General features: G+C 38.8%; 1 protein-coding gene across 1 annotated transcript in view; it reads right to left on the bottom strand.

Moving 5' to 3' along the window:
* Positions 1–3605: 3605 nt before the first annotated feature.
* The window catches only part of CDKL4 (cyclin dependent kinase like 4), a 66319-nt gene continuing 49558 nt past the window's right edge, over positions 3606–20366 (bottom strand). The window contains exon 10 of the mRNA XM_079109896.1: positions 3606–4356. Within this exon, the coding sequence (XP_078966022.1) occupies positions 4156–4356 (201 nt within the window). The 3' untranslated portion in view covers positions 3606–4155. The remainder of the gene's footprint in view (positions 4357–20366) is intronic.

Below are 20366 nucleotides of genomic sequence, written 5' to 3'. Positions count from 1 at the left end.
TGTGTAAAGATAGGCAAGGAACTTTCTGACCTCTCTTAGAATCTCTTTTCCATACTTATTATATTCATTAAATGACACAATTACAGTAAACCTCCTAAAATAGTGTGTGGCACTGAGAGGGGTTGGACAAATGTGAACGTGTCTCCCCATCCATCTTCCCCTTCCTCCAGGTGGCTGGGGCTGCCCTATTTCCCCAGGCTCTGCCCCACTACCCAGGAAGCAGGGTGTGGTTCCCAGAAGACTTGGTTGGGATTTGCATTTTAGTTTGCATTGATGATTTAATCCATTGTTTGGGCTTTTTCCCCCAGAAAACCAACAAGAATAATTTTAGTTGCCAAATTTGTTTTTCTCAAAACAAAATCTTCACTGAACAGAACGTCATGAAAAAAAAAGAAAACAACAACAACAACAACAACAACAACAATTAGTGTACTAGTGTATAGGGAGCATTTTTCTAAAATCAGGAAATTCTCAAGTTCTATAAGGGAGACACCTGGGAAAGCAATACTTTGGAGTTGAAATTAAAGCTCTTTTCTGGTTCAGTTTCTAACCTGATTAATGTTGTTGTTATTGTGGTTATTATTACATTTTTAATTTTGTTGGTACTAGAGTTTGAACCCTAGGGTACTCTATACCACTGAACTACACCTCCAGCCCTTTTTATTTTTTATTTATTTATTTTTTATTCTGATATAGGTTCTCACTAAATGCAAAAGCTGGCCTCAAACTTTCGATCTTCCTGTTTCATCCTTTTAGGTCGCTGGGATTACAGCACCAGCTATTATTAACTACCTTAATAGCTAAAGCAAACAAACAATCAAAAAAAGAAACAATGAAAAATACATTTTTCATTTTTTGCAATGCTGAGGTTTGAACTCAAGGGATCTAGCAAGCTAGGCAACGAGCTGTATCACTGAGCCACATCCCCAATTCTGAAAAAATTAGTTTAAATTCTTCTTGAGACTTGTGGACTTTTCATGTTGACATCCACTGAGCAACAAAGAGCTGAGTTTTGGCTGCTCAAAAAAATCTAAATTTATTTTTATTTTCTTTGGTACCGGGGATTGAACCCAGGGACCCTTAACCACTGAACTACATCCCCAGCCTTTTAAAAATATTTTATTTAGAGACAGGGTCTCACTGAATTGCTGAGGCTGGCTTTGAACTTGTGATCCTCCTACCTCAGCCTCCAAGCTGCTAGGATTACAAGTGTAAACCATGCCCAGCAAAAAAACTTAATTTCTTCAAAAAAAAACAAAAACAAAAATATGTCAATTTATCTATCTATCATCTATCTATCTATCTTTCTATCTATATTTAGTTGTAGATGGACACAATAACTTTATTTTATTTATTTTTATGTTGTGCTGAGGATTGAACCCAGTGCCTCACACATGCTAGGCAAACGCTGTACCACTGAGCTACAATCCCAGCCCAAAACCTAAATTGTTGAAGTAGCATTTTATGGCACCATTTTTTGGTAATGTTTTACACCTCTGTTTAAAATTTTTCATTTAATTTTAATTTAAAATTTTTACTTTTTAAAATCATATTGCTTTGTCTCTTTGATTTTAATTGGCATATGCTTTACATAGTCCATAATGCACAGACACTAGGTATACAATTACATAAATTTTGATAATCATATACACCACTAACTATAATCACTACTTCAATCAAGATATAGAACATTTTCATCACTTGAGAAAATTCCCTGGTGCCCATTTCCAATTAATCTTACTCATCCCAGTCCAACTCCAGGAAACCACTGTTTTGATTTCTATCGCTATAGGTTTGATAGTGTTGGATAAAAATTACAATGAATTCAGTTAAATGATCCTGTTGGGGTTTTTTGAAATTCTTGTACAAGGTCAAGTGTCTCTTCTAAAAATTTAAAAAGGATGTTCCAATGAGCTGAGAGGAGAAAATAGTCATTATAGGCAGAAAAGAACTGAAGAAAGCAGAAACAAGGAACAAAAAGCAGACTTGTTATTTCAAAGTTATTTTCCTTATTGAGTTAAAACAGATTGAACTTCCTTATCATGCTAAAACTGGTCTGTTGAGGAATTTCCTAGTCTGTCTTTCTCTCCTGGTTTCTGGGAAATTCAGATAAACAAATTAGTTTGGGTTTGGTGATGCAGAATTTTGACATGAGTGACTCCATTTTGATTTGGTCTGTTGGGGCCTGGTACAGGTGCTCAGTTTAAATCAGTGGACTTCTATATATTTTTTTTAACAATAGAATTACCTATTTTGAACTTATATAAATAAAATTATACATTCTTCTTGTGTCTGGATTATTCAACCTAATTTCTATGAGCTGGCAAATCTCTCATCCATGTTGTTGCATGTACCAATAGTTTGTTCTTTTGTTTGTTTGTTTTTTATTGTGGTATAACATACATAAAATTTACCATCCAATCATTTTAGCACTAAGTACATTCACAGCATTGTACAACCATCACTATTATCCATTCCCAAAACTTACTCACTATCCCAAATGGAAACTCTGCACCCATTAAACAGTAATTTTCCATCTCCTTGGGTACACCCCCCAGTCCCTGGTAACAACTATCCTACTCTTTAATCTCTATAAATTTGACTACTCTAAGTGCCTCAGACACTTTTATATCAGGCATCTTTCACTTAGCATAATGTTTACAGAGTCCTCTCATGTTACAGCATATGTCAGAGTTTCCTTTCTTTTTAATAAAGTTCCATTATTTGTATATGCTACCTTTTGCTTATCCATTCACCCTTGATGGACATTTGGTTGTTTCCACCTTTTTCATAATTGTGAATAATACTGCTATATACATGAGTATACATGTATTTGTCTGAGTCCCTGCTTTCAATACTTTTGGGCATATACCTAGGGGGAAGTTGCTAGCCATACGGTAACTCTGTGTTTAACTTTTTGAGGAACCACTGAAGTGTTCCACAATGGCTACAAAGAATGAAAATTCCAGTTTTTTTAATACAGTAGCCAACATTTTTTCCTTTTTCATTTTATTGATTGATTGATTGATTGATTGATTGCAGTATTGGGGATCAAGGCCAGGATCTCTCACGTGCTAGTGCTCTACCACTGAGCTACATCATCAACCCAATTTTCCTTTTTTTTTTTTTTTTTTTTGGGTGCTAGGGATCGAACCCAGAGCCTTGTGCTTGAAAGGCAAGCACTCTACTGACTAAGCTATCTCCCCAGCCCCCATTTTTTTTTATAATAACCATCTAATGCGTATATGAAGTGATATTTCATTGTGCTTTTGATTTGTATTTTACTAATGACTAAGGATGTTGAGAATCTTCCAGCACATGTATTTGTTATGTAGCTTCCTGAACGTTTTCCTGACATTTCATTGATCTTCTTGCAAGAGGACTTTGAAATACTATATGATCTAGAACAGCAAATTACAATACTTTTTATCTTCACAGAGAGGTTCAATTTTAAAATATTTGGAGGGATTGACTGATTATATTTTATTATTGTTGCCATGAAAGAGCTTAATTAAAACTGCAATGCCCTATTTCCATTATTTCAAAAAATAATTTAGTTTTTTTTTTTTTTTTTTTTTTTTTTACATAAGGGAGTTTATTAAGCAAATAGAGTGTCTCCCTGCAGGGTAAGAGAGAAAATGAGAGGAAAAGAAAGGGAAAGAGTAAGGGCGTGCGCTAGAGAGAGTGTGAAAGCCAGGAGGATAGAGAAAGTGAGGAGGAGAGACAGAAGAATGAGAAAAGATGGCGGGGAAGCTACAGTAAACAGTTGAATTCCGCCGGGCTAACAGGGGACCAATATCAGAGAAGGATACTTGCAAACTGACTGATGAACCAATAGCTAGCTAGGATGTTCACAGATTGACAAGTGGTTGGGAGGCAGGCAAAATGGCTGTATCTGATGGGCGGGGGAGCAGCTTTATACATTACATTCCCCTGTTTCTGTTTTTATAAGAAAATCTTTTGCTCTCCAGTTCTTTCTGAAGCCTTCTCTCTCCTTCCTGCCTAAGTGACTGGGGCTGGTTTTGCAGGTGAGATGTAAAAAGTCCATTCTTCTTCCAGACTTCCAAAGGCAGATGGTTTTCATGGACTTCATTTCCTCGGTTTGACTGATCCCCTATTTCTACACTAACTGCCTGTCTCCAATTCTGACTTCATTTACCCCTCTAATTCTAGGAACTCCTTCACTGCTGTAGGAAAAGGGGGTGATGACTGATCTGGCTTCTTCAAGCTGAAAGGGAGCAGTGTGGGGCAAGCAGTTTGGAGTTCCCTTTTTAGAAATTGGGTCAATTGAGGGGTCCATGGTAGAAGTCCGGTTGGGGAAGAGCAGGTTGTAAAGGCATCTGGGGATGGGTGCTTCTATGAGAGAAGAACAAAAAGACATGAGTACTGAAATGAGATTGATACAATATAAATGTTGCAGAATCTGGAACATGCCAATGCATATCATAAAGATGACGGAAGTCAATAATTCCTCACCAGGGTGTGGAAGAACTGAGAAGTTGTTCCCATAACAAGGCTTAGCAAAGGCCCTAGAGGATAAGGCCTTTATTTGGGAACTTTAACATTGTCCAGGTTATCAGGAATGTAAACACAACATTTAGTAGAGATCTCTATATTTCTGTTACTAGCAAACAGATTAAGCCTACCTGTGTCTGTAGGCTTTAAACTGACTAAATCTTCTGACTCTGGCAGTTTCTCTTGATAATTATCAGGCACATTTGTCTAAGAATCTCTTTTGTAGCTTTTAGTCTTTATTCTAGTGGGCTGACACAGTGTACATCTTAAGTTACATTTAACTATTAAATGCCCAAGAATGGCTATATTTTGGGTTTAACTGTTTTGCTAGGTGTTTAAGATCAAGCTGGTCAAAGTGACCTGTTCCTGTCTGTTAAAGAGTCAGCTGAGTTCCCACAGGGGTCACTCATAGAGAACTTAAGAGCAGCTTCTTAGCTCCATTAGTGCCATTGGTTAGGCAGGGTCTCCTTGATGAGGTGGCTTCCCTTGAAGGCACCAGGGATATCTCCCTTTTTCCTTGACCCTCCTCTGCAGCAGGTGCACTGAGTGGCTTTTCCTCTAGTGGCCTCATCAATCTCCTTGATCAGGAGGTTGTGTGACCCAGAGTTGCAAACCTTAGAGAAGTCCTCTTGTTCCCTGGGTTCAGGCTGGCTTTGAGGGCAAGACCCAAATATGGACTTTTCTTGACCTCTGTATTTAATCTCAATCTCTAAGTTTGATCTTAACCATCAAGCAAGCCAGTCTCACCAGTCATAAAGTAAGAGTACTGGGCTTTAACTTCAATGTCTATAACTTTACAGTTATTTACCCCTTTTTATCTAATTGGGGTTTACATGATCTGTCCTATAGGTGATGGCTTTTCAAGTTAATCTATGGTGTACTTCTGCAAAATATCAGGCAACAGAGTTTACAAGGAAAATACAAAATGGAATCACCAACAGTAAAACATTGAGTTTGTGCAAAAGCTATCTTGAATTTTGGCTGAGTTATTCATTATATCCCCTGTTTGAGATCACAGTAATCTTTACAACAAACATCAAACTTTTGAACACAACTTTAAATGAGTTAAAGTCTGGCTTACTTTGGAGCCATTCTAACGAGCAGCAGGGTTGTGAGGCAGAGCCTTATCTCAGGTAAGGCGGGGCTTTTCCTAAAGCTAATTTTTTTCTCTTTTGCCATGACCAGCATGACCAAATTCTCAAGTTCAGTGAGGGGCAAAGGAGTGTAAACACAGATTTTGAAGATTAAGCTGAGATCAGATGGAGCTCTGTTCTCTGATGGAAATGCAGATCTAAAGAGTTATGTCAGCAATCTTTATATATGTATGTAAGCATTATTCTTTGTTTTCAGGAAAGTTACAGAGACTAGGACATTAACATAACTTTTTTCAGAGCTGCAAAGTGCCATGTTAGGAGCTCCATGTAGCTCTTAAGGAAGTCCACTGTTCAAAGTTACTGTAAGGTGGGCAGGAACCAGAGAAGGGAGCTGATGAAACACTGGTTATCTAGCAAAAGAATTCCTTCCTGCCCCAGAGCTGTGTGCCTGAGATCAATGTACTGCCACAGCAGTTAGGCATCTTGTGCCCCTGCACAGGAGCACTCCCAGGCAACAGGCATGCCACAGCCATGAGGTCATCAGAGACCCCAATCTCAGTCACTGTTGTCCCATTTTTGCTACTGCGCATTACACTCTTTCTTAAATGTCATTTTAAGAAGTTTACATATATTGACTCCTGGGTCTATATGAACATTAGTTAACACAATTTAACATTATATCTAAAACATGAATTAAGGAAAGGCTGAGAGAGCTTTTAAGTTTCCTTTTGTGTGGCAAAGTGGCAAATCTCTTAGATTTAGTGGTAATCTCTTAGAACCTCAAACAATAGAGTCATATCTTAAAAACAAAAACACCTCATATCTGCACAGGCAAAAAATCTTTGTTTTGTTTTGTTTTTTTGCAGATCTGGGGCTTGAACCCAGGGCCTTGTGCTTGAGAGGCAAGCACTCTGCCAACTGAGCTATATCCCAAGCCCTAGGCAAAAAATCTTAACAAAATTTTCCAACATGTCTAAAAATCTTCCAAAAGAAGAGTTTCATTTTATTTATTTATTCTGCAGTACTGAGCATTTAACTCAGGAGTGCTTTACCACTGAGCTACATCTCCACTCCTTTTTTATTTTTTTATTTTTTTTTGAGACAGGGTCTCATTTAGTTGCTGAGGTTGACTTCAAACTTGTGATCCTCCTGCCTCAGCCTCCTGAGTGGTTGGGATTATAGGTGTCCACATGTGAGGCACTGGGTTCGATCCGCAGCACCACACAGAAAATGAAAAATTTCACTAACCAAATTTCAACTAAACATATAATTGTTAGATAGGATTGAAAAGTGAGAAACTAAATCATAATATTTAGTAATCGTCATCAATACTACAAATATTTTTGAAGTTTTTTTCTTTTCTTTTTTTAGCTTTGACAACCTTTAAAATAATATATTGAAAGTCAACACAGAAGGTCAAGGGTCATGTTTTCTCTCATTTGTGAAAATTAGGAAAAAGGAAAACAAAGGTGGGGGATTGCATGAAAAGCAAGGGAAGATCAGGGAAAGGAGTCGGGGGAGGTACTGTGGAGTGATATGGGCCAAACTATATTGTTATGTTGTGTGTATGTACGAATGAATAAGAATAAATTTCATCATTATGTACAACTATAATGCACCAATACAAAATGTGGAGGAAGGGCCTGGGTGTGCTCAGTGGTAGAGGGCTTGCCTAGCATGTGTGAGGCACTAGGTTCGATTCTCAGCACCACATATAAATAAGTGAAAAAAAAAAAAAGGTACATTGACAACCAAATATTTTTTTAAAATGTGGAGGAATAAAAGAGAATATATTGAAAGTAACAGAACATGAAACCAGACCTTTGATTGTTTCATTGTGAAGTACTAAATTAAAAATTTCTGTTGCCATGTATTCAATTGTATTGCTATCACTAGTAATGCCTCTTTAATAGGAGCAAAATTTTGTATCAGCAACAACTAAGTGTTTTGCAAAATTTTGTATCAATAACAACTAAAGTAAATGTTTTTAATGTATATAATGTTTCAGTTTACTGGCATCTGTGTGTAATTTAGTCAATAGGGATATTTTAGGAGTATATACTCAAAACTTCCTTAAACCAATCCAAAATGTTGTTTTTTCAACATGTAATTTATTAAAAGTTTTAAATGAATAATTCACATTCTTTTTTTTTTTTTTTTTTTTCTCATAGTAAGTGTTTGAAATTCAGGGCTCACTTCATACCTAAGCACTGTGAATGTGTGTGTGTGTGGGGGGGCTGTGTGTGTTCTCATGAATGCTAAGCAGGTGTTCTAACACTGAGTTACACTCCCAGGTCACCTGAGCACATTTTATTCACACCAGCCATATTCCAAAGGTTCACATGTAGCCAGTGACTTTTGTATTGATAACAGCTCTGTAGAGTTTAGCTTGAGTTATAATTTAACTTTCTTATTTTCAATGTCATTCCTAAATTTGGTTGTTTTCATTTTAGACTTGTTTGTTGAAAACAGGCAAGTTGTGTCCGTTTTCATCGTGTGACTAAAATACCTGACAAGAACAACTTAAAGGAGAGAAGATATATTTTGGCTCACAGTTTCAGAGGTCTCAGTCCATGGTCAGCTGGCTCCACGCAGAAACATCATGGTGGAAGAGCATGGTGGAGGAAAGCTGCTCAGCTCTTGGCCACTGGGAAGGTGGGGGAACAGGTAGAGGAGAAGATAACCCTTCTAGGGCACGACCCCAGTGACCTACTTCCTCTAACGAGGTCCCTCCTCCCAGGAGTCCATCCGGCCATCAGTGAATTAATCTACAGATGATCAGAGCCCTTATGATCTAATCACTTCCCCAAAGTGCCACCTCTGAGCACGAGAATTTAGGAGACATTCTATATCCAAACCATAACACGAGCATAGTATATTTCCCCAACAATCCTTCAAAACAAACAGAAAAATCTGGAGGAAACAATTTGCCAAGAATAGTACATGTGTAGTTCCACATGGGTCTATTGGAATAATCAAATGTTTTGGGATATTTGCACCTAAAAATTCCCTCATTTACTTCTTAGCTGGTAGAGATCATGACAAGAAAATTTTTAAAGCAGGAAAATCTATTCATCTCTGAAGTAAGATTTTAGATCATTATATTAGAATGGTGGTATTTCAGCCCCCACTTTTATTGAAGTGCCTGGATTTTATCAGGTAAGTGACAGGTGTTTATTTTAATACTGTTGCTGCTTAGGGTTATATACAGTATTCAAACAATGCAGATATAATTTAATGTAGTCTTATTCTCACATATAAGGCAAGTATAGTAGATAATATCTAAGAACGGCAATTTGAAACAAATTTCTATAATTGCAACTCAGACACATAAAGACCTCAGGAAAGAACAATTAGCTGAAAGAGGTATAGGTCTGTCCATGTGGATGTAATTTGGGTTGGTTGTTACAAATGCAGGCTATATAGATGTATCATTGTTATTTGTTGATTAAGCCTGGAAGAATAGTAGAAAATTTTGACGTGTGTGTGTGTGTGTGTGTGTGTGTGTGTGTGTGTATGTGTGTGTGTATTACTCAGAGCAGAGCCACCCAGGGTCTCATGCATGCTAGGCATGTGCTGTTCACTGAGCCACATACCCAACTCTTTTTAATTCTATTTTTTTGAGACAGGAACTTGCTAAAATGCTGAGGCCAGCCTTGAACTTGTGATTCTCCTGCTTCAATCTTTAGGGACATGCCACTGCTCCCAGCCTCAGCTCCTGGTATTAACTTTGTCTTTAACATTGGCTAGTTACAAGCAGGAAATATAGAAGTTGGTTATTATGTGGTCAGTTGGAGCTCTTAGAGAATACTGTGGTCACCTGGACCAGCCCTCCTCGTTTTACAGATGAAAAAATCTAGGCCTGCGGTGGGAAGCCGGTTCACATCTGGGGCCGATGCCCACGTCTTTTAATTTCTTGACCAGTGTTCTTTCCATTAAGCTACCAAAGGACATAAATAAGCAGCATTCAAAAGATAACATATAAGTAACAAAAACATAAATGAAAAGCTTACAGTTAAGGGTATGCAAATTAAAACCATACCATACCATTTTTCATCTAATGAATTGGCAAATATATAAAATTGTAACAAGTCATAGGTGAGATTTTTGGGAAATGGGCACTTAAGCCCTCAACCCACTGATGCCTGAAGTTTCACAAACAGGGATGTGTTTCTTTGGCTTAAAGTTTTGTTCTTGTTAAACATGAAAAAAGATGTAGAATATTACACTAGACACTTATACCTCCAGAGGAGTGAGTGCTTGGGTTCCTTTCCTGAGAACCAGGTTTCATTAAGGTAAGGGGAGAAAACAAAATGGCCATAGTCCCTGGTGCCCGGGACACATGAGTATGAATGTGTTTGTGAATGAAAGTTGAGAAGACAGAGGCAAATAGCCCTTCTCACAGTTTTACTGATGCCTGGCTGGGATGGTAATTTGAATCTTTGATGGGACAGGTTCAGGACGTCAGCATCACTTGAACATAAACTCCCAGGAAAACATTTTTTCAGAGTTTGTAAGCATTCTTTTTTAAATTTTGCCTTTTATATTGAATTTACAGAGAGGTTCTGTTTCTTAGAGATGGTCACTTAAAGCTTGTTACGGTTTGAATGTCCCCACCAAAACACATGTTGAAATTTAATATGGCCAGTGCTACCTTGGAACTCTGCAGAGGGTCCCCCACCACCAAGAGGCCCTCATCAGATGTGGCCTCTTGAGCTTGGACCTTCCCAACCTCCAAACCTGTGAGTCAAATTAACCTGTATTCTCCATAAACTATGCAGTCTGTGGTATTCAGAAAACACTGCCAAAGAACCAGGGATTTTATAGATGTTTGTTCATATAGATTCCTGCATTATGTTATTTCTTAGCAAGATAAGCCAAGGAGGTTTGTTATTATTATGAGCAATTTCTTATTTGCATAATATTTTAAAAATTTCAAAGGACTTTAAAGTCTGGTTTCATTTTATTCTCCCAAAAATTTGGAAAGCTGAGGAGGAAGGGTCTCATCAATTTGCAGATGAGAGACTTGTAATCTTTGAGTTGCTAAGTGGCAGGTAGAATTAAGATTTAAAACCAGGCTTCTGATTCCAGGCCTCTTGCTCCTTCCACTCTACCACACTGCTTTACAATAAAAGCAAGTGGGGGTTGGGGGTAGGGGGCACCCCCTCAGGCACTAAAATTACAAACATGCATCTCCACTAACTTTCTTGCATGAAATTATCCCCCTTTAAGATGTGCCCAATTCTTTCTGAGATTTCCTAAGTTGAAGCCTCAGGAGAGATCTGGAGTAGGTTCACTGTGATCTTCTCTGGCCAATTCCTCCAGCAGCCCGTTACCCCTCCATCCCTTCGCTACCACTGTCCCCTGCTGAGTTCACCACTCCATTGGCTACACCACGGTCTCTGCTGTGACCACTGTAGCAAAGTTTCTGTCCATCAAGGTCTAAACACCCACTTGTCCACAGAAAAGAGATGGAGCCATGACATGCTTGCCCAGCCAGAGAGGACGTGGGCCTCCCTCCCTCGCTCTCGGGCACGCTGCGTACAAGTACATTCTAACAAGGAGAATTTGGGTAAGGCCTGGGGTGAGGACGGTTGGCGGGGGCAGTTCCACTTCTTTCACAATATTCCCACCCACAGAAGGTGAAAACCAATGGTAAATCATATGATGTCGGAACATTTCGGAACATTTCTTAACATCTGAGTTTTTCAGTCATAAATGACATCATGCATGAGGCACCAAGAACTGCCATTAGCCTAAACCAAATCCAATGGAGTTCTTTTCCAGTCTCTCTCCACTAAGAGTTCAAAACATCCTGAGGAACAATCTCATGTAAAGCTACCTTGTTACACTTTGTGTTGACTTTTTTTTTTCTGAACTTTGAAAATACTTAGTTACATTTTGTGGATGATATAATACACCCAGAGTGATTGAGGACTTACTATGTAGGCTGTTTTGCTTTGTTTTTTAAGTATTTTTTTTAGTTGCAGATGGACACAATACCTTTATTGAATTAATTAATTTATCTTGATGTGGTGCTGAGGATCAAACACAGTGCCTCACATGTGTTAGGAAAGTGCTCTACCACTGAGCCACAACCCCAGCCTCTATGCTGTGTTTTTTATATTAATTAATTTTTGCCATGTTTTTAAAAGTCATCACACTTCTCCTGGCTCAAGTCCTATCCTAAACCAAGAAATTCAGATGACCCTCTCATAACTCACAGTAAGCACTCTGCACTTATGTTCCAAGTTGATAAAAATATTTAATAAGTGTCAATACATTTTAAAATAAAAATAAAAGGTAATACTATCAGAAATGGATAATGTTATCACTTTCCTTTCTAGATGGAGAGGTCATCTCATGAAAAACCCCAGGGCTGTTGTATCGCTGCCTGCTAATGTTGGACTCATTGACATAATCTTCTAAGAATTCTCTTCCAGCAGCTGTGCCTTATAACATCTGTTAGATGCTAACTCATCCTGGTTAAGAAGTAATGTTATATAGTATACTAGTTATCTATTGCTGTGTAACAAATTACCCCCAAACTGAGTAGCTAGAAACAATAATATACATTCTTCTTTATACAATTTCTGTGAGTCAGGAATTCAGGAACAACCTGGCTAGGTGGAGTCCTTCAGAGGTTGTAGTCAAAACACCAGCTGAGGCTGTGGTCACCTGAAGGCATGGCTGGGGCTGAAAGATCCACTCCTATGCTGGTCAGCTGGTACCTTTTTGTAGGAGCCTCGGTTCTTTGCTACATCAAAGTCCCACATTTTGGCCTTCTGTAACTCCAGTCAGTTCCTCTTCTGCTTACCCTCAAGGAAAGTCATCAGTTAATAACTCTGCTCACCTGGGCAGATTCACAAGGAAAACTCGAAACAGAAGAGATGATGGTAGAAACACATGGGAAATGGGTACATGTGCAAAAGCAAAAGAGATGGGAAATAAGAGAGAAGGGGGATGGAAACAAACCTACACCTAGACTCAGCATTGCAAACGTCCTGAGGATGAAGGATAAAGTGTCTGAGAAGTTTTGAGAGATGGGTAAGACAAATTAGCAAACTACAGCTAAAACAGGCCATCTACAAGAAACAAGACTCAAACTGACCTCAGATTTCTTAGCATATAGATTCTAGAACAAGCTTTCGAAATTATTAGGGAGTGTTTTCAATTTAGAATTCTATGCACACCTAAACTATCAATCAAAGGAGAGTACAAAAAATTATTTTTTTGACAAAAAAAGAAAAAAAGGCAATGTAATCATCCTATTCTACTTTGATAGACATAAATAATACCACGTAGTCCATGATACTTTTAGCTTCCCCTGTTTATCTACCTACCTCCACCCCTGTAGCAGGTGTGATGGATTAAAATTTGCTACCAACTTTTCCTTTACTTTCTCTTTTTTCCCCTAAATTAAAAGAGTCTTGGGCTGGGATATAGCTTAGTTGATTGAGTGCTTGCCTCAAATGGGCAAGGCCTTGAGTTTAATCCCCAGCAACACCACCAAAAAAAAAAAAAAAAAAAAAAGTCTTGTTGGAGGAGGGCCAAGAAGGGGACCAACATTGTTAGGGCTGAGACAGTGCCAGCCGAGTCAGGGCTGAGGAAACAAGTGAGGGAGATTGACAGTAGGGCAAGTCTGAGTTTTCAAAGGGGTCCCCTAAGACCTTGAGTGACTGCCCCCAGCCGCCCTCCTGACCCGTGTGTCACTCTCCCCCTCGCCCGTTTTCCTGTGGGCACACCAAGCTCCTCCTGCCTCTGGCTTTCTTGCTCTTCTGCTTGGGTCACGTCTCATCCAGACAATCCCAAAGCTTCGACCACATTCAGACTTCTTTGCAAATTTTACCCCTTTTTCCTGATTTTTAAAAATATCGAGGTGAAATTCCTTTTCTGTAGAACTAACCATTTTAAAGTGCACAGTCGAGTGGGGACAGTGGAGTTGAGAACACTCAGAATGCTGAGCCACCTCCACCTCTCGGAACCAAGGTCACGTCGCCCATGCCTTGTGGCAAACTCACTTCAGTTCTGTCAGGCTTCGTCTCTTCCCTGCTGTATCTTTCTTCACAGTTCATACTTGAGGTTTTATTTTGCACTGTTTGCATTCTGGTTGATTGTCTCTTTCTCCCTCTGGACTGTCAGCTTCACAGAGGCATCTTGTTCCCGCTGTGGCCTCACAGTGCCAGTCCTGTGCTCACCTCATAGCAAGTCCTCAACAATATTTGTTAGATGAAAAAGTGAAATGCAAACTCCGCTTATTGTTTTTTGAACTTTTGAGTCAGTCTATAGAGACGCTAGAAAAACAAGTCTAATTACAGAGCAGTATAAATATTGCAACCTTGATTATACATATTATTGCAGACAGAAGTCAGTAGGTAGCACAAAGAGAGAAGGGTTCATGGTTCAGCTAGGTGCGATGATTATCTCCCACCTCATGAACTAGATGTAGTTGACTGGTTAATAAAGTATATTATTTAAAGGTATAAAGATATCAAACCAAGAAACTAAATTATGTTGTATCTATTTGGGAGAGAAGGTGGTGGGCATGAGAGGTATCAAACATCAACATTCTCAAATAACAAAATAAGATTTAGTTTAATATGAATTTCTTAATATTTAATACTACCAGATGGCAAATATTATCTTTTGTTATTCTTTTTTTATAACTTTTTAAAAGAATTATTTTTTTATTTTTTATGTAGTGCTTAGGATCAAACCCAGTGCCTTGTATATTGCTAGGCAAGCACTCTTCCACTGAGCCACACCCCCAGCCCTCATTACTCTTTATAAGTAGAGTTAATAAAGACATAAATACTACTAATTGTTGCTGAAAGCACCCAGAAACCACTCCGGACGCGGGAACTCACGCAAGAAATTTTATTAAGTGGACAGGCAGGATGTCTGTCTGCAGGGTGAGAGAGAGAGAAAAAAAAATGAGAGAGAGAGAAAGAGAAAGAGAGAGAATGAGACAGAGTGAGTGAGAGAGAGAGAGTGAGTGAGGAGGAGAGAAGACGAGAGAGCGCACAAGAGACAGCGAGGGCTGGGTTGTGGCTCAGTGGTAGAGCGCTTGCCTAGCATGCATGAGGCCCTGGGGTTGATCCTCAGCACCACATAAAAATAAAATAAAGGTATTGTGTTCCCCTACAACTAAAACAAAATATTAAAAAAAGAGAGAAGAATGGCAATGGAGCCATTCTTAAGTAGTAGGATTTCGTGGGCTAATAACAATGGACCAATGACTGGCGAGGAGGTTTGCGGCCTAGCAATCTGGACCAACAATGGGGTTGTAAAGTGATGTGGGGGAGGCAGAATAATGGCGGCAGCAAAATGGTAGATCTGATGCCAATAGTTGCCACTACAGCATGGTGGTCTCTTTCTCCAAAGATGGCCCCATGCAGTGTGCCTCCTTTTATTTGTCTGCATAGTCCCCCTGCCACACTGAATTTGGACTGGCTTTGGGAATGGCCCAGTAACATTCTGCCTGTTCTGGGCCTAGGCTTTAAGGCGGCCTGGTAGTTTTTACTTGTGTGCACTTTAAAATCATGAACAAACATGTAAAAAGCCCTTCTTCCCTGCTGGAGGGATTACATGGAAAGACCACGTGGATGGATCACATGGAGGGATCATATGGGCCTAAGGGCCCTGAGAGGGTGAGGGAGAGAGAGGCCCAGTGGCCCCAAAACTACAGCTGAGCCCCATCTTCTAGTCAGACATGCAGGTAAAGCCACTTGGGTGGTCAGCCCCACTGCTATCTGAATGTAGCCACATGAGGTATCCCAAATGAGACCAGCAGAAATACTCATCCTGCTGAGCTCCAGCTAACACAAAGAATAGTGAGAGATAATAACATGGCTGTTGCTTTAGCCACTAAGTTTTGGGGTGGTTTGTTATGGAGCCAAAGATAACCAAAACAGGCATGTTTAATCTTCTTCTGTCAGGTCACCCACTTCCTGCTCAAGGTCCAGAATACCAATCCCAAAATTCCAGGAAATCAGACAGTGAGGGGGTGAGGAGGAGAGATAGGGGGATGGGCAGGAAATAAAGACAGCGAGAGGTGTGGTTGTGACATGAGGTGAAATGGGAGCAAAAAGTCCCCCTGTGGGTGAGGAATGAAAGGACTTTTATAAGTGTCAACATTCACATTTGAAGGTGTGTGTACGTGTGCCCCGCATGCCTGGACATCATTACTATAAAAACCCTGCCTTTGTCTCCTTTCTTTCTTTCTTTCTTTTTCTTTCTTTCTTTCTTTCTTTCTTTCTTTCTTTCTTTCTTTCTTTCTTTCTTTCTTTCTTTCTCTCTCTCTCTTTCTCTCTTTCTTTCTCTTTCTTTCTTTCTTTCTTTCTTTCTTTCTTTCTTTCTTTCTTTCTTTCTTTCTTTTTCCTTCCTTCCTTCCTTCCTTCTTTCTTTCTTTCTTTCTTTTTTTTTTTTTTTTTTTTTCAGTACTGGGTACTGAGCCCAGGGTCTCTCTATAGCTGAACAACTCCTTGGCCCTTTTTATTTTAAGACAGGGTCTTGCTAAATTGTTGAGGTCTGTCTTGAACTTGCAGTCTCCCTGCCTCTGCCTACCGAGTTGCTGGGATTACAAGCCTGGGCCACTGCACCCAGAATCTCTATTTTCTTCCAACCCTTGATAAATACTACTACCCAAAAATTGAGTATAATTTTGTGAAAATTAAGGAACTGAATTTATCCTGTATACTTCCTAGGAAAGATTCAGAACTCCAAGAAGATGTCTTATTCACTGTTTTCTTCCTGGTGCTTAGCCTTCACTTGGCCTTGGCCTGTTGATTTATTTTGGAAGTTGAACTATGAATGGATGTGACGTGCACTACTCCTGCACAGCACGTTCCAGTGGCACTGAAAGTTTCCAGTGGGCCTTTTGTTCCTGTGACCTCTGCCCTGAGAAGGGCACATCCCCTATAGAAGTTACTGCTTTAGTCCGAGTCCCCAAATGAGAAGACAAGCCACAGCCATTGACGTGAAACAGGAGCAGGAAATAAATATTTGCTGTTGTGAGCTACTTAAAATTTGAGGTCATTATGTGGCATAATTCAGCAAAACAACTAATATGAAGTTCAAATACTAAAAGCTTCCATAAGGACGAATCCCACCATTATGTACAATTATAATTATAATGGAATGCTACAACCATTGTGCCCTTTGTCCTAATGACTCGGCCTTTGTAACCAGGGAAACAGTTCTGTTCATAAGCTAAGGAGATATTGGGGAGATAATCCAGCAAAAGATAACACACAGGGTTATATTGGTCTCTGGGTACTTGGTGATCTCTCTCTCTCTCTCTTTTTTTTTTTTTTTTGGTACTTGGAATTGAACCTAGGGGCACTTAACCACTGAGCCATATCCCCAGCCATTTTTAAAAATATTTTATTTAGAAATAGAGTCTTGCTAAGTTACTCAGGACCTTGCTAATTTGCTGAGGCTGGCTTTGAACTCGTGATCCTCCTGCCTCAGCCTCCTGAGCATGGGCCACTGCTCCCAGCTGTACTTGGTGATCTTAACATGTTTTTCTTTTTCATGCTGAGGTCAACCCAGGGATGCCTGCTAATAATGAGAAGCATATCAGAGGCTGACTAATATCAGAATCTCAGCTATGTCACATATCAGCTATTTTACTGAGGGCCAATATTGAAGGATTTTTAGTCCAGCAGAAACCATAGAACCAACCTGATAGAAAAACTAGTTGTGAGTCCCAGAATCGGGCCCTTGAGATCATTCTGCCTTGTCCCATCTGAGCTCTGCCTTTTTGCATTGTTGGCTGGACATTGGAAAGTGAGGACCAGGAGAGGGACGACTAGTTCAGGCCCTGATACTCTGAAAAGCCTACCACAGCTGGGACCTATCTCTACCATGCACAAGTTCATGTTGAAACAATCATCTTTAAAAAAAAAAAAATTAGCATTTGCCAGGCAAGGTGGCACATGCCTGTAGTCCCAGCAGCTTGGGAGGCTGAAGCAGGAGGATCAAGAGTACAAAGCTAGTGTCGAGCAACTTGGGGAGACCCTGTCTCAAATAAAAAAATAAAATGGGTTGGAGATGTGGCTCAATGGTTAAGTGCTCCTGGGTTCAATCCCTGATACCTTAAAAAAAAAAAAAAAGGCATTTTATTTTGGAATAATTAGGTATAACTATAAATTTACAGAAAAGTTGCAGGGAGGAGCTGGAGTTGTGGCTGAGTGGTAGAGCGCTTGCCTGGCATGTGTGAGGCCCTGGGCTCAATACTCAGTACCACATATACATAAAATAAAATAAAAGATCCATTGACAACTAAAAAAGTATTTTAAAATAGTTGCAGAGATAATAGTGATAATTCCTGTATATCCCTCATGTAGCTTTGCCTAATGGTAATATGTTATGTTACCACAGCACTGAAATGAACATTGTATATTACTGTCAACTCAAGATTTTATTTAGATTTCACCAATCTTTCCACAAATGTGCTTTTTCTGTTCTAGTGTCCAGTCTGGGGTCCCACATTTCAATTCCCCATCATGTCAACTTAGCCCCCTTCTTATCTGGGATAGTTTCTTGGTCTTTCTTTTCATAACCTGACAGTTTTGAAGAGTATTACTCAAGTATTTTGTAGACTGTCCCTCAATTTGGGTTGGTTTGATGGTCTTTCTTTCTCATGATTATACTTGGGTAAGGAGTTGTGGGAAGAATACCAGAGGTGATGTGCCCCTCATAACACCAGATCAGGAACACATCATCAGCATGATTTATCACTGGTGATGTTAGCCTGGATCACATAGCTCAGGTGGGATCTGCTCATTCTGAAGTCACCATGCTTTCCCCTTTCCCTGCTCTGTTCTCTGGGGAGAGCCACTAAGTCCAACCCATTTGCAAAGGGAAGAGAACTGGGCTTCACTTCTTGGAGAGGAGTAGATTTGGAATTTTTCTGTAAGGAGCGTTTGTCCCTTTTTCACTCTCTCCACACAGTTTATTTATTTATCCATTTATATATAAACATCTTTTTAAACAAAAGTATTAAATCCTCCTTTTAAGTAAAAGGGGACAGACCATTACCTATGTTTTTAACAAAGTTGACCATTCTTGTGATACTGAACAGATACCCGCTGAGGGGGCTCCTAATGATAACAAGAACAGGGACTCTAAAAATAGGCAAATCTCAGCCATGCCTCATATCAGCTATACCTGGGGCCACTTTCTTAATTTCTCTACTCAATTTTTCTTTTTTAAAAATGGAGACATTAAAACAACAAAATGGAGACATTTAACACTAAGAATACTATAATTATATAGCGGTATAAAGAGTAAATGAGATAATTTACTTTAAAGCAATATTATAAGATTTATTTAGCATACAGTAATATTAATACATACTATTAGGTGTTGCTTATTACTCATTAAATTTTAGTAAACTAAATATGTATACATATGCATATAGTATACAGAGAGAGGAAGAAGGAAAATCAGTGGTAGTATCATTAGTGATTTGTTTTCTTCACTTTGCTTACTTGTACATTCTAAGTTTCCCATAATAAGAATTTATAATTTTTTTTTATCTCCTCTTGGATGACTTGTGGAAGTAACTTCCAGGCACCTTCCTATGAGAGTTTCCTCAGATTTGAATAAAGAATTAGAAAGGACAGAGTCTAGATAATGTCATAAGTGTACATAATTTCTATTCATGGGAAACTCAATAAAACTCACAGGGGAGGCTAAGAAATGTGGATGCCCACAGATTTTATTTTATATTTTTATTTTTGCACTGCTGGGGATTGAACCAGGGCCTTGTGCTTGCAAGGCAAGCACTCTACCAACTGAGCTGTATCCCCAGTCCCCTTAAAATTTTTTAATAAGAGAAAAGTAGTAAAAGTTAGTTGCCAGATTAATAACATCTGGCACTGTTAAAAATGTGGAAAATGACCAGTACCTCATGCCACTGCTCAGAAGAAAGCTTGCTAAATCCTTTCTATAGAGTGTGTTTGGCAATAAGTATCATAAGCATTAACATGTTGCAGGCTGACTCAGCAATTCCATTTTTAGCTATTTATTCAGATGACTATCTTACATAGTGTACATGCACAAATATTTATCATACAGATGTGCAGTCCAAATATAAAAGCAAAAATTGGTAATGACTGAACGCCTATACATGAATTATGGACCTGCAGAGCTGAAAGATCATTTTATAGAAAATTAATGTAATTTTTAAAAATGTTCACAATGCATTTAAGTGACAAAGGGCAGTTAAAAAATATGGTCAGTATAATTTTATTTCTGTAAAAAATAAACACACATGCACACACAGAAAGAGATTGTTAAAAATATATGTTTTATCTAAATAGCAACAGTTATTACCTCAAGATAGTGAGGTCACAAGTGACCAGAAAATTTTATTTTGGTTTATCTGTATTTTTCAGATTGCCTACCAAAAAACCCTATATTATTTTTGGAACTAGAAAGCCAATATTATTTTTAACATATTCATCACAGAGAATTTGGGAAATACAAAAGCAAGCTACAAAACACTATTATAGGATGGTTATATAAAATATTTATCAAGCACTTAACTTTGCTTATCTCTTAAGATAGGAGATTGTGGGGAAATATCTGGAATTTTGTTACAAAGGGTATATTGTTATTATCTCTGCAATATGAACAATTATGCAGATTAAAAAATAAATAAAACCCCTACTTTTAAAAGGGCTGCACAGTATTTAAATATTCCTTCAAATCCTCTTATTTTTGGACATTTAGGTTATTTCTATCTTT

This window comes from Sciurus vulgaris (genome assembly GCF_902686455.1).
Source record: "Sciurus vulgaris genome assembly, chromosome: 14".
Taxonomy (NCBI): domain Eukaryota; kingdom Metazoa; phylum Chordata; class Mammalia; order Rodentia; family Sciuridae; genus Sciurus; species Sciurus vulgaris.
The sequence above is the reverse complement of the archived record's forward strand: the minus strand, read 5'-3'. Positions and strand labels throughout refer to the sequence as shown.